The 13969-nt window shown below is 43.6% G+C and overlaps 1 protein-coding gene across 1 annotated transcript in view; it reads right to left on the bottom strand.

Moving 5' to 3' along the window:
• Positions 1-13969, bottom strand: part of LOC138513680 (V-type proton ATPase 116 kDa subunit a 4-like) — a 4716919-nt gene that overhangs the window by 3057168 nt on the left and 1645782 nt on the right. Inside the window, exon 12 of the mRNA XM_069628745.1 lies at positions 10161-10300. Within this exon, the coding sequence (XP_069484846.1) occupies positions 10161-10300 (140 nt within the window). The remainder of the gene's footprint in view (positions 1-10160; positions 10301-13969) is intronic.

Below are 13969 nucleotides of genomic sequence, written 5' to 3' on the forward strand. Positions count from 1 at the left end.
GTTGGCAATTTAATGCTTGTCCAAAACGTGGTCGTCTTGGATGTGGAAAGGTTACTAGGGCAGGAACCCTCCATCCGCGTCTGCCGGTGAGCAGAAGCAGATCGAGTGTTTATAGTCGCCAGTGACGTCATCCGCGCATGCGGGTGATGATGTCACGGTGCAGACATTTTGTTTTGCGTCATTTGCGCATGTGCGGTAAGGCTGCGAATGCGTGAATATGACGCATGAGATGCGGGTATGATACTTTTTGTTAAAAAGCTTGTTTTGTTTGTTTACATGCGTATTTATCCCTATGGACAGGTGTTGGTAGAAAAAGCCTACAAGAACTGAGTCTGTGGTAAACAGGACAAATATGGAAATCTACAATAATGACCCTACTTGTAAGGACACAAGGAATGTGTGAGCAATAATAATGTGGAAGAGGGCATCAGTAGCCATGGCAGCTTAAGGTTGCCAGTAATGTGCAGTGAATCTGAAATTAAGGAAAGTATAATGGTGTTAAAGGCTAGTAGAGATGTAATAATGTCTTAATCAAGGATTAAAAATTATATATCTGAAACTAATTCCTTCACTCAGTGGAAAATTGAGGCAGATAGAATTTAAAACAAATAATGTGTCTACTGTAGATAACACTTTTGTCACCTTGAGAATACCTTTATACGTTAAGGTTGAAGGGATGTTTGTCATCACGCCTTAAGGTATACAGTAATATATATGTCATAGATATGTACAAACAAAACAACTTTGTCTAACCCAATAGGGGGTGTACAATCTTTGCATCAGAACATCTAAGCATCTTAGTTTTGGTACTCTCCCTCTTAAGTGTAGAGAAAAAGGGTGGAATGCTAGTTGTTGCAGGAGGTCTATTTAGTAATCCAATAGTGATCTGGATTGGATGACATAGGCTTTTTTTCTACAAATTGAGTTCCAAGTAGTACTCCTCGTTCATCCCAAGTGGGAACATGGCATTGAATTTGTGGATCCAGAACAGTTCTCTTTTTGCTAAGAGTTTCGGTAAATATCTGCCTCTTGGTAATGGATGAACTACTTCTAAGAACACCATTCTCATTAGTGCGATGTTATGATTTTGATCTCGATAATGTCTATACATTGGTGACTTGGTGTTTTTAGTTCTAATGCAGGACTTATGTTCTGCCCATCTGTCCTTGGCTTTACGGTTGGTTTTCCCTACATAATACTTCCCACAGGGACAGCAGATAGCATAAATGATATTTTTCGTATCGCATGTGGCATAATGTCTCAGTGATATTTTCTTGCCTGTGTTGGGATGTCTCACATGGTCTCCCTTTATGATGCTGTTGCAGTGTTGGCAATGTAGGCAAGCAAACGTGCCTATTTTCTGTTTACATAGAGTGGTTTGAGATGGTGTTTTCGTTTTTTCCGCCCTGATAAATTGATCTCGGATGTTTCTTCCACGTTTATAAGCCATCATAGGGGGATCAGGAAAAAGTTCTTTTAAGGTGTTGTCAGATTTAATGAGGTCCCAGTTTTTATGGATGATGCGCTTTACTTGGAAACTCTGACTTGAGTATTTTAATGTGTGAATTAGGTCATAGTTTCCTTCTTGGTGTTTCCTCGAAGCAGTTCACCTCTTCCTTGTAAATTAGTCCTTACGGTTGCTTTATCCAGTGTTTCTACTGGATACCCTCTTTCCTGAAATCTCAGTTTCATGGTGTCATATTCATTCTGGAGTGTGTCTTGGTCCGATGTTATTCTCTTAAGCCTGAGTAATTGGCTGTATAGTAGGTTTTCTTTTAAATGTTTTGGATGAAAGCTGCTATGGTGAAGACAGCTATTGACATCTGTTGGTTTTCTGTAGATCTGTAGAACTTAATTCAAGAATCAAGTATTGTCTATAAAGCCAAGAGGTTACATTTACATTTCTTTGATAGGAGTGCAGACATAATCCTCTACCAACTTAAACTTCTTACAGGCCTAGGCCTTTTGTTGATAGTGTGCAGGGGACGCGGGTTTCCTAAAATTAGGAAACCACTTGTCCTCTATACACAACAATTCCCAGGAGTGGCAAGACAGCCCCCAACCCTTTGCTGGATGAGGCACCCATACTAAAAGAACAAGCCAGAGAGTGCAAAGCAGTAGGTCAATGCTGCCGGAACCGAAGGTCAACCCACAGAACGTTCCACTCTTCAAGCTTCTTACCCCTTCTGGATCTAACTCTGATGTCTCCGTAACTAAGCACTCTAATGTAATCTATCGCCTCGAACAGAGCTAACTGTGAAGGACACTGTTCCCCCCCCTGCGTTCCCTCGGTCCCCCCCGCCCTTTCAAGAAATCTTAATGCTTTTTGTTCCCTATGTTTTCTTGCTTTGTTCCCTGTTAAGGTTGTAATGCAGGTTAATGCCTTCCTATCTGTGCGTGGTTTGGAAGCTTGTATGTACAAAACCAATACAAAAATAAGTTTGGGAAAAAAAAGAAAAGGGACTAGGTCCCTTTTAGGATGACGGTGGCCATTTTGGAACATGTTTTCCATGGCCGCCATCATCCGAAAAGGGACCCAGGGCCTCATTCCGAGTATGGAGGTAGCCATGCCGCTTTTTGCGGCATTGCTACCCCCATACCGGGTCCGGGTTCCATGAATGGGGAAATACTGGGCCATTCCGACCTTGGAGGGCCCGGTTATTTCCCCATTCAAGGAACCCGGACCCGGTACATCCCCATTCCCATTTGAGCCGAGCCCCCATAGCGCTCAATGGGAATGGGGAGGATGCCAACAATGAGCAAGTTAATGACGGGCCCGTTGTTAGCATCCTGGTCTGCTCGCGGGATCCGCTAAGGACGCCTGGTTTTACCAGGCGTCCTTAGCGGGTCCCGTGAGCAGACCTCGTAATGAAGCGGGAGGGGGTTAACGGCACCGGCAGCTCTACCGGCGCCGTTAACCCCCTACCGCCTGGGTCGTAATGAGGCCCTTAGTCTCTTTTCTATTTTAATGGCGGTAGCCATTTTTAAGTTTTTTTCTCTGACGGGAGATGGGCTCACACAGAGCTCATCTCCCTTAGGAAGGAAAAAAAAAATGAAAACTATCTACAACTCGGTAAAGCCTGGATTCTGAATAGCTTTCTCGCCCCGGCTGGGGGGTGGACAAAAGGTTTAAAGGCCCGAGCTTCTGTGGTGCCTACCAAAGCTCAGGCTGGTGGGCCGTTAAACCCCCTGTCCGCCTCCCAGCTGGGGCATGAAAGCTATATTCTCTAGTCACATAACCCTTCAAAACCATCTAGCCATAGTAGGGGAAGAGCCCAGGAGACAAGGTTTATGAAAAGATATAAAAACCTGACCTGCAGACATTCTTAGATAGAAAAGGGGAGACATCAGAGTTATCAGCTGTGGATCTGAACAAGGCCCCTGTGGTTGTACCTCCATGATAAAATTCTTCAGAAGGCCGGTCATTTGTTGTGACCTCATAAGATGCATGAAACAGTCCATAAAACATTTGTTACATGGTGCTTGTGGTGTTGATTGCGGAATGCATCTCTGTGACACAGCAGCCGCTGATGATGTGGACATTGGTGTACAAGTAGCCAAGTAGAAGGACTTTCATTGGAATATCTAGCATGTTAGCCACTTGCCTCTGTTAAGCTTCCAGAGGACGTGGGAAGTCCACCACAGTGTCTAAACATGAGGTTGTTCACTTGCACCGGAATCTCTATGACCTGTCTACGCAACCTGAGATGAACATCTGCCTGAAAGGGTAGCCCACTCTGGGGGGTATGAAACCATTGAAGATTGAGTTTCTTCCTCTGGTGTACGCCGTGAGGTATCTACATGTTTGGCCCCCATGTCTGGGCAAGGTGTGTGGGGAATACACGTAGGCTGATTGCTCAGTTCAGCGCCCTGACCTATAGGCTCTCTAGTGCCCTCTGGAATTAGTAGCTTCGGGAGGCTTTTTGACTCGCTTGGTAGTCTTTGAGGACAGGTGCCTCCTCAGGCCTAAGCCTGGTATTAGAACTATTAAGCCCCTCAGACTGAAGCCTAGTAGAAAGACAGCTGGCCCCTCAGTGCCCAACCTGGTATAGTCTGATGGCCCATCAGTGCATGCACCAGTAGCCCTAGGGGTCGAAGACCGGATGCCAGTGTTAGAGTTGCAAGGACCAGTCCCTGGCAGAGGAACTCTTTGGGAAGGAGTCTCCCTGCTGAGATACAGTGGAGAAAATATGACTTACCCGTTTTTGCCTTGACGTTTGTCAAGTGAAGGAATTGAGATGCTCAGACGGTGAAAGCGAGAAAATCTCCCTCCACCTCTAAACATGGTTCCTCAGTGCCCTCAGGGTAAGTGCATTGCATGCTGCACAAGAATCCCACCAGTGATCAGCCCCCACATACTTTAGACCAAGTGAATGGGAGTCGGAAGCCAGAAAGGATCCCTCACAGGATGCGCACTTAGAAAGATCGCTCGGGATCCACATATGCTGGGGAGCCAGAGGCCGGATGGTGAAAGAAAACACGGGGCAGGTCTGATCCCGTCCGAGCGGAAAAGAGAGCGGAGGTAAGGCACCGGTGGGTGGGGCTAGCGGGGCATGGTTACAAAATGGTTCTGGTCCCGTTTCTGTAGTGAGACACTCATACTGTAGGGAGGAAAGGGGACTGGAGGAGTACAACACAAAGAATATGATTGAGGGAATCCCAAAAAGTCACACAAATGTTTTCAAATCAGTGGCATATGCCACAGATAGCCTTAATAATTTGTGGAGTCTCCAAGAGACTTCATGGGTTTTCATTTTTTCTCACAACTTAAGCGGTACAGATTGTTCCATTTTAATATGAGCAGACTGTACAATGTTATGTTATGCTAAATTGATTAATATACACACTGCTGCCATTTCCATGGTCTCCAGGCACTCACTTGACTGTCAGGAAAAGTGGGTTGGGATGATTAGTGGGGGACAGAGGGATAGAATAGATGTTGTGCTCATCTGTTGATGTGTGCAGAACCAGGAGTAACTGCTGTCTGTGCATGTGAGCTTTCTGGGTATGCTTTGTTCTGTGCACTGGGGCTTGTTGTGTCTGGAACGGCGGTGTCCAGTGTTTGAGTTGTTTGGTGTCGCAGTTTATTGGTTTTGTAGTTTGTTTAGAGAGTGATGTACGGTTTGAGTGTTTTGGTGGGGTTGTTTCACTATCCCTCTGGGCGTGTGTGGTAGGTGAGAGGTATGGTGGTATAGAAGAGAATAAATGGGATAGTTAGTGGGTTTTCAGTGGTCTCTGGATATTGTGTAGCTCTCTTGCTGTTTCTTTCTGTGGGTATTTCTCCTGTGTTATCACTGTTCTGAAACTGCAGTTTATCGAGGCGGGCATTGTATGAGGGTGAGGTGACACTCGTGTGGGTGCATTTTGTATAGTTGGTCTCAGTTTATATCAGCCAGTTGAAAAAACAAGTTTTTAGTGATTGTTCAAAGAGGACAGGTGCTAGCAGGGACCACTGGAAAAGGGGGTGAAATGGTCAAGGAGGTAAGCCCAGATATAAAAGACCTGCAGTCGCAAGCATGAATAAAGGGTGAGGTCTGGGGAGTGTTGGCAGACCAAGAGACCAGGTGGAGAACACAGTAGGGAAGACTTCTTGTAGATTGTGAAAAAGAGTATAGGTGAGGTATTGTGTGTGAGAGTGAGTGGTACCAAGGATTTAACAGTGGAGGGGCTGTTGTGAGAGTGAGTGATAGACAGTAGAAGGAGAGGGCGTGCGAGATAGGAGAGAGTGAAAGTAGAGGCTGATTAGAATGTGAGAATGGCCCAGAAAGAGAGATGGAGTGAAAGAGTGGAGTGAGAGTGAAAAAGAGGAGACAAGTGTAGATGGGGAGGTTGGAGAATAGGAGGCAGTAGTAGGCGGGTGAGAGCAACAATGAGGGTGAATTGTAAGGACAGAGAGGCAAATGGAAGAGAGAAAGAGTGGGAGAAGGATGGAGAAGGTGGTGAATTTCTTTTTTTTTTAAATTAAATATTTATAGTTCAGATACTGAACATTTATCTTTCCATCCAAAGAGGTTCCAAAAAAGGAAAAACATTCTTACTAAGACGGAATATGAGAAAAGCAGGGAGAGAAAAGAAATAACCAGGCATCAATTTCCGTTGCGTAGAGAAGCAAGGAAAACCATCAAGTTCATTCACTATTGCTATTTACATTGATAACTCCTTAGGTATCCCGTCAAAAGGAGGAGGAGGGAATTAGAACAGAAAATAGGAGATCCACGGGTCTATACATCAGTAAAAAATGTTATAGGTGTCCACGCCCCCCCACCAAGATTTTGTTTAGCAATTGTATGACTGCAATGATCATAGATCGTGATTGTCCACCAAAGAGTTTCAGCATCTTTCGAACGTCTATCTTCGATGACCTTTTCAATGTATCTTGTGTTTATCTCAGTAAGGCCTGTGCAGAATATGACGATGTGCTTTAATGATTCAATGATTCCTTCCTGATTGCAGAATCTACATTTTGAATCTCGGACTTGACCGTATGATTTACAAACTTGTCTTGTTGGCATGATGTTAAGACGGAATCTCAAGAATCGAGATCGACACCAGTCTGAGGGAAAACATCTGCAGTACTTGTGGACTGAATCGTATGCTTTTGTTTCCTTCATCATATGAAGCTGCTGCTGGTAAGAGGCTACTTTTCTCTGCGTTTTGATCCAGTCATCTCCTTCACAAGTTTTTTCAATTTGCCAGGGTTTAGTCATAGAGAAGTCAAAATGAGACCCAATGAGTCAATCATTGCCAAACATGCTTTCCCCCATTGATCGAGAAGTGTATTTTTCCTCCCCTTTTGATCTTGTATAAAGGTTGAATAGAACTCAGATTTGGGTTCCATTATGCATTTCCTAAAGAGGGATAGGGTTTTCCAGATCATACTATTATGTAATGAGCAAAGACCGGCTCAACTGAATATTGCAATTCATGCACTAACCTGGTTGGGTTGGTGATCCTGAAGCAGCAACGGCAGAAGAGACCACCTGAGGACCCTTGCCCCCACACCGCAATGGAACAGCCCACGGTGAAAGGAGCACGAGCACCAGGGAAACCCTCTGGGGAAAAAAAACCCTGGACGATCTAGACGAGTGCCTCTCGGGTGGATGGATGTCTTCTGTTGTGAATTCTCGGTAGCGCGGGAAGCCGGGACTCTAAAGGGTAAGAAGAATGATTGGTGAGTGTGTGATTGATAAGAGATGGAGTGTTCGAGATGGAAAGAAAGGAGAAAGGTCTTACGGGAATTCCAGTACCGGGAAGGACTCTACATGGAGCGAAGAAAACCCCTGGAAAGGGAACCCGTCTGGAATAAAGGTAGGAACAGAGGAAGGGGAAGAGACCACTCACTGTGTTAGGCGGGAGGAGTATCAAGAGTTCGCCCGATCGGGGACTGAAAGAAGGACAGGAGGCTGGATTCGGCAGACCCGGAAGTACGGGCGAACTTAGACAAATCGCGGGGAAATGGCACTGAAAAGATGCTCTACGGTACAAAATAGAGTGGTTAGTATAAGGAGGAAGAAAAAAGGAGAAAGAAGGTTAGAGGAAACTGATTCTCCCTAGATGCAAACTTACGGCGGAGCGTCTCTGAAAACAGTAGCGACGCTACGAAGAGAGACCCGCTCATGCTTTAAAGGGATCACATGACTTGCATCCGACGTTCGTTGAGGACGTGGAAAGACTAGACCGCTAATACTTGTACAGGCAGCATTGGCTGACTTCAGCGAGGCAGAGCGTTGTATTGAACCACAGAACCTTTTCTTGTAAAACAATGACCATCGCCTAATGGTGTAACACATACGTGCTTACATGGATATCAGCCCCAGCACAAATCGAATCACTGCTCCAGAACGTTCTGGGGAAGTCTCTGTATTTTCCTCCAGAAAAAGGCTTCCAGGATAGCCCAGATCTTCCAAGGTGTGAATGTACACGACTCTGCCCGTACGTCCAACTGGGCAGGACCTTCGACTTGTAAAAAGCGACTATCGGAAGGATGGATAATTTACAGTATTTTCTGTAAATGAGTTGGCCTTGGTCCGATAGCGCTTTGATTTTTAACCTAAGCTCCTGTTGGTAGGGGTGTCTACCCAGCTGGAGTTTATACGTATTCCAAGATAAACCACAGACACAACCTAGGAAAGGATCTCGTTTCCTAGGTTCCGTTTATAATTGGCTTTCTTTCTTCCATGAACGGAAGAAAAAACTAGGATATAAGTTTTAGTCACGTTTATCTCCAATCCGTTGTTTTGCATACATTTTTGGAGATCAGTGAGAGCAATTTGAAGTCCTATGTAAGACTGAGATTCTCCTCATTGGCACACCTGCTCCCTCCTTTCCTGTAGCCCTCTGGCCGGCCTCTCTCGGCCCCCTTCATCCTCCCAGACCTCGGGGTCATCTTCGACTCTACACTCGCCTTCTCTCCTCACATCCTCACACTACCAACTGCACCTCCTCTGAGGTATTCTTCCTTTCCTCTCCTTCCCCCAGGAGCTCACTGTCTCCAGAGCTCCGGTTCTCTATAGGCTGGACTACTGCAACAGCCTCTTTCTAAATCTGCCTGCTTCTACTCTCCGCCCTCTGCAACTTATCCAGAACAGTACTGCAAGACTTGTCCTTGGCCTCAAGCCCAGGGATCGTATCTCTCCAGGACTTAAATCTCTACACTGGCTCTCTCTGGCTGCAAGGATTAAGTTCAAAACCCTCTGCATCGTCCACAAGGCCTTCTGGGGCCTGGGGCCTCAATACCTTCAACTCTATCTTCCTAAATATCTTCCTTCTCGAGCTCTTCGCTCATCTGCCTCAAACCCCCTCAGGGTCAAGCCGCTTCTCCAAGCAACGAGTTGGTGGTAGATCTCTTTCTTAGGCTGGGGCCTCCCTCTGGAACAGCCTCCCTGAAACTTGAGGAGAATCATCTTCGGTTCCGGATGCACCTCAAAACCTTTCTCTTTGCTTATGCTTTTTCTCCTCCTCTCCCTTGCTGACTTCCTGGCTGACACTGACTTTGTACTGGTTGTCTGGCCGCCCTCTGATCTCGGGCCCAGGTTCCCTCCCCCACCAGTCGCACTCCTGCACTGCCCTCCTGGCAACCCCGCACTTGGGGGCGGTTTCTGCATCCCTACAGTCCCACTACCAGCACTTGACACATGTTGTCTGCACTCACCCTGGCACTTGCCACCTGCTGGCCGTACTTTACCTATTGTTATCATTTCTTATCCCTTGTACTGCACTGTCCTCTTCCCCTTCCCACCCTGCACTTCTCCCCCCTTCCCTTCCCATGCACTTGCGCGATCTGAATGACACCTGGCCTAGTAGGATCGTTGTCTGTCTTCCCTCTGTTCCCCTCCCTTGCCTCGTCGCGCCTTGAAACACCAGTGTATAGGCGCGTTATAAATGCCATATCATATCTATGGGCGTTTGATCTATGAGGACAATATCATCTGCATATACTATATGCAGTATTGCTTGGGCATTGATGTGCAGTGGAAAAGTGTTGGTCCGGTTTCCACTGTTCTTTAGATCTGTCCATAGGAGCAAGAGGGGAAAGAGTAGGAAGAGTACAAGAGTGAGAAAAAGGGCACAACTTGAACATCATTGTGTCAGGCGTCATCAGAGTAGGTTGTCCTTAGTAAATCTCTGAGGTAGCAAAATAGAGAACACAACAGCCTTCATGCCCTCATTTGAAGTGCAGGCTAGAAAAAGGTGGGGTTACCTATCAGTAGTCATGACTTATGACCGGCTGAGGAGTAGGGAAGACTGATACGCTGGATGGAGCCCACAGACGGTGTAGACCAGGGACTCCCCTTTGTCTGGCCTTTCTGAATCCTATCATTAGCCAAGTTGTTAAACCTAACAAAACATCTAAACTACTTAATCAAATCTTGGAATTTTTGAAGCCATCTATCACATGGTAATGACTTATAATCATAACCAACATTTGCTAGATTTTAGCCTGTAAAGGATAAGTCTTGATTTAACGTCATTTATTTATATTAATATGAACGTGACACTGATATCCCAAGAAAATACAATCTGAAGACAGTTCATTATTATTGTGGAGATAACATTGTATCTGTGTGTGCTACATCGTATTAACATTACTAAATATATTTAAGGATCTATATACATTGGAACATTACATACAAAAGAGATACGTAAAGCCTCAAACTCACTTCATTTGTAATTTTCTTTGCCAGCAGATGCTTCTCTTCCATGACCATCCATATTGCGAACGCCAGCATGATGACACCATGGCCACAATCCCCAAACATAACAGCGAACAGGAAAGGGAAGGTGATGATAGTGTAGGGGGCTGCAGAGAGGATGTAGAGTATGCACATTTTAAAAGCAGGTGAATGTAAAGAAAAAAGTGAAGGGATGAAAAGAGGTACATAGAAGACAGAAAAGTCAGAAGAGAAAGTCAAAATGATAGAAAAGACAGGAAAGGGTTATATTTTTGAAAGGAATACAGAGATGAGAGGAATGAGCAAAAGGTCAATATACGATTGAGGGAAAAGGAAACAGTAAAAAACATGTAATGGCAAAACAACAGTTTTGGTAGCTCCCATATTATGTTAGCTCGATTTTCTTTTTTAACTCTATAATTTTAAACACAAATCGGACAAGAAAACAATATGAACTTATTCATAACATCAGAGGTGAACATTTGAAATGCGCAATATACACAGTATCAAACAATCCAATTATAATATTAATGATAGTTGCAATACTTATCTTTATCTACTGAACAAGTCCTTTATTTTACAACAACAATCCAACACCTAATACCAGACGACACATCGCTGACAAACACCAGCAAACATATAAAAGAATTTCTTGGTAACTTTCCTCCTATCATGTCACATCCATCTATATGCTTGGTAATGCCAATATTAGCCATACAGCTCATTGAACAATCCCCAAATCTTAGAGTAATAAGCATGACTTTCTCATAACCAGACAAAATTTGCAAGTCCAACAGCCATCCTTCCACTTCCGTTTTTTCCTTGACTACCATACCCTTAATATTTGCTTTGCCGCCACCACAAGCACTCTGTTGATCCACTCAGCACATTCTTGAGCTATTACGCCTCTTTCTTTGTTTGGCAATATCATTGTTGATTAAGGCATTCTTGGCAGTGTACTCCCTAACATTAAACTCAATCTACTTAAAACATAATTCCAGAAACCAACCACACTTGGACATGCCCATAACATGTGCAATAAGGTACCCCCATTATGACTACAGCCCCAACAAATATTATCAGACACGCCTAAACTGGCCATCCGCACAGGGGTCCAGTATAGTCAACATAGAATTCTTTGCCACACATATCGCAGGCCCAAATCCATCTTTGATTGTGTGCCAATTCTCATTAATTTATCCCACTCCTTTATGGGTACACCCTTGCCTAACTCCCCCACCCCAGCCTGACGCAGTTTCTCCCATGCATCCACATATGAACTATCCACCAGCATCAGCTTCATATATGTTGAGACCATACACGGAGAGGATTGAATGACGTTAAAAACCGTATGCCTTTCTCTCATAGGGCTATCCAACATCCCCTGTCTTTCAATTAGAAGGCACTTAACGCCTGCGTTCTCTTCCCCTACACCAAAGGTTTCTCAGGGCTGCTCAAAGGGAATCACTTGACCATCTTTCCACACATCCCATATTCTAAAAATACCTTTCTTAACCCAGCTTTGCCAGCATAAAGTCTTATTTTCAATCTGTAGCCCTGTATTGTGCCATAATGATGCATCATAGTGAATCCAGATGTTCTCCCCTCTAGCAGTTAAGTCATAAAAGTTCTCAGGGCCTCTCTACTAGTTCCTTTAGTGGGCAATCCTGCAGTTAAATCAGGCATCTTTCCCATCGTATACACATCTTGTAGAGCGTACAGCGAGAATTTTTCCCTCTCTATAATCTTACAAAGAGGTGTCATTTTCCCTCCCATCAAACTAAAGCTTTGACTTTTTCAGTACAAACCCTCTACAATAATTTTCCAGATTGAGGTTCCGGAAGCCTCCCTCCTGCAAAGCTTGCATCAAGACATGCTTTGGAATTCTAGGCCTCTTGCCTACACCCCAAAGAAACGTTTGAAAGACTATCAATGCGACCAATGATTTTCTTAGTGAACCTTAGTGGAATAGATTGGACAAAAGTACAATTTTAATGGCATTGATCCTCGCCCAGAGCCCCAATACTAACTGGCCCCATTTTAAAATAACCTTCTGAATTACCTGAATAACTTAATACATTAATTTCCACCATCCTCTTTAAATCGCGAACTAGATTGACTCCTAGATACTTCATCGTTCCTATTCCATTGGCAGTCCTATTAAGTTAAATCACCCCTTGGTTGTGTAACGTCCAAGGGAAAAACCACTGTCTTCTCCCAATTGATCTTATGAGCAGACAAGAACCCCATTTCCTCAAACATGCACTTTAGCTTATCCTCCCCCTCCTTGGATTAGTCAATATTATGGTCAAATCATCCGCATAACACAGTATTTTGACCTTGCTATCCCCAACTTTAAGCCCCCGAAGGCTTTGCTCCTGTCTTATATAAGCTATCAGAGGCTCTAATGCCAGGTTGAAAAGATAAGGCGACAATGGACAGCCCTTTCTGGTACCCCTAGTTAAAGGAAAGGAAGAAGAAAGTACACCATTAACCCATATTTTTGCACTAATCAATTTAAGGTTTTAATAATTCTCAAAAAGGTTTCCCCAAATCCGATCTTTCCAAGTGTGTGATCCAAGAAAGCCCAACTAACCTGTTTGAAAGCCTTCTCTGTGTCCATAAAAATGAGTAGCATTTTCTTCACCTCCTCCTTAGGAAGTCCCATTATATCCATAATTGTCCTGATGTGATCATAACCATACCTTCCACGGATAATCCAAACTTGAGACTGACCTATCAATGCACCAATATAGCTGTCCAAACAATTAGTTATTATTCTGGTAAATATTTTAAGACCCATGTTTAATATAGTGATATTGGCCTACAAATCTCACATTTTTAATGATCTCTACCTAGTTTCGGAATTACTGTGACACATGCCTCTTGCATTGTTGGGCACATTATCTCTTCAGTCATAAAATGATCATAGATTTTTTTTGTTTTATATTTTTATTGATATACTTCTAGCCAATGTTGGCTTTGTATAACATAGTACACATTGCTTTCCATTTACATTACATTAATACAATTCATTACATAAATATATGTCTAAAATGATTTACATAATCACTATGCTAGGCATTTTAAAATCTCAACAATTTTCAGATAAAACAGCACTATAAAATATATCAAATTGATATCATCGCCTAAGGGAAAAGTCACCCATATATCTGTTAAAATGTTCGTGTCCACAGTATTAAAATATGAATTTATATATTTGAAACAGAGAAATTTCAAACTTTCACAATCGATGTGAGATGTAGGAGTGATTCAATCACATTAGTGCCGCATAAGCGGCAATAGCGTTTTTCGCGACTGAGGCCCATCCATGCAGCCTTGATCTCTAGCGCTTCTAAGAAATTAAATTTCATTAGTAAATACATACGAAAAGTTCTCACACTAGGATAAGCCTTGAAATACTCGTGTGTGTGTGTACGCATAGCCCTCATAGAGCAATACAGTCCACTGTTTGTTTTAGCAATTAGTGCGTTCATGTATGTCTTCTAGCCGTATGTTCTTAAGTTCACCTTTAACTTAGCTTTCAAACTTGCCTTCGTAAGAGGTGTTAAATAACCCCTTGTCCATTGCATATGAAGAAGTTGCAATGTGCGGGCTAACCCATGGAGCTGTCTTCCTTCTATTCTCATGAGTGCTTGGACATAAGGTACTAGGATTGTCTCAGTTGCGAGAGTACATAAATCATGAAATAGCAACACTGATTGGCTTATATATGCTTCACTTACACCTGTTAACTCAAGTTCAAGATATATATTCTATTGGAACACACTGAGAAA

The sequence above is a fragment of the Ambystoma mexicanum genome, chromosome 12, assembly GCF_040938575.1.
Source record: "Ambystoma mexicanum isolate Mex_15411 chromosome 12, UKY_AmexF1_1, whole genome shotgun sequence".
NCBI lineage: Eukaryota > Metazoa > Chordata > Amphibia > Caudata > Ambystomatidae > Ambystoma > Ambystoma mexicanum.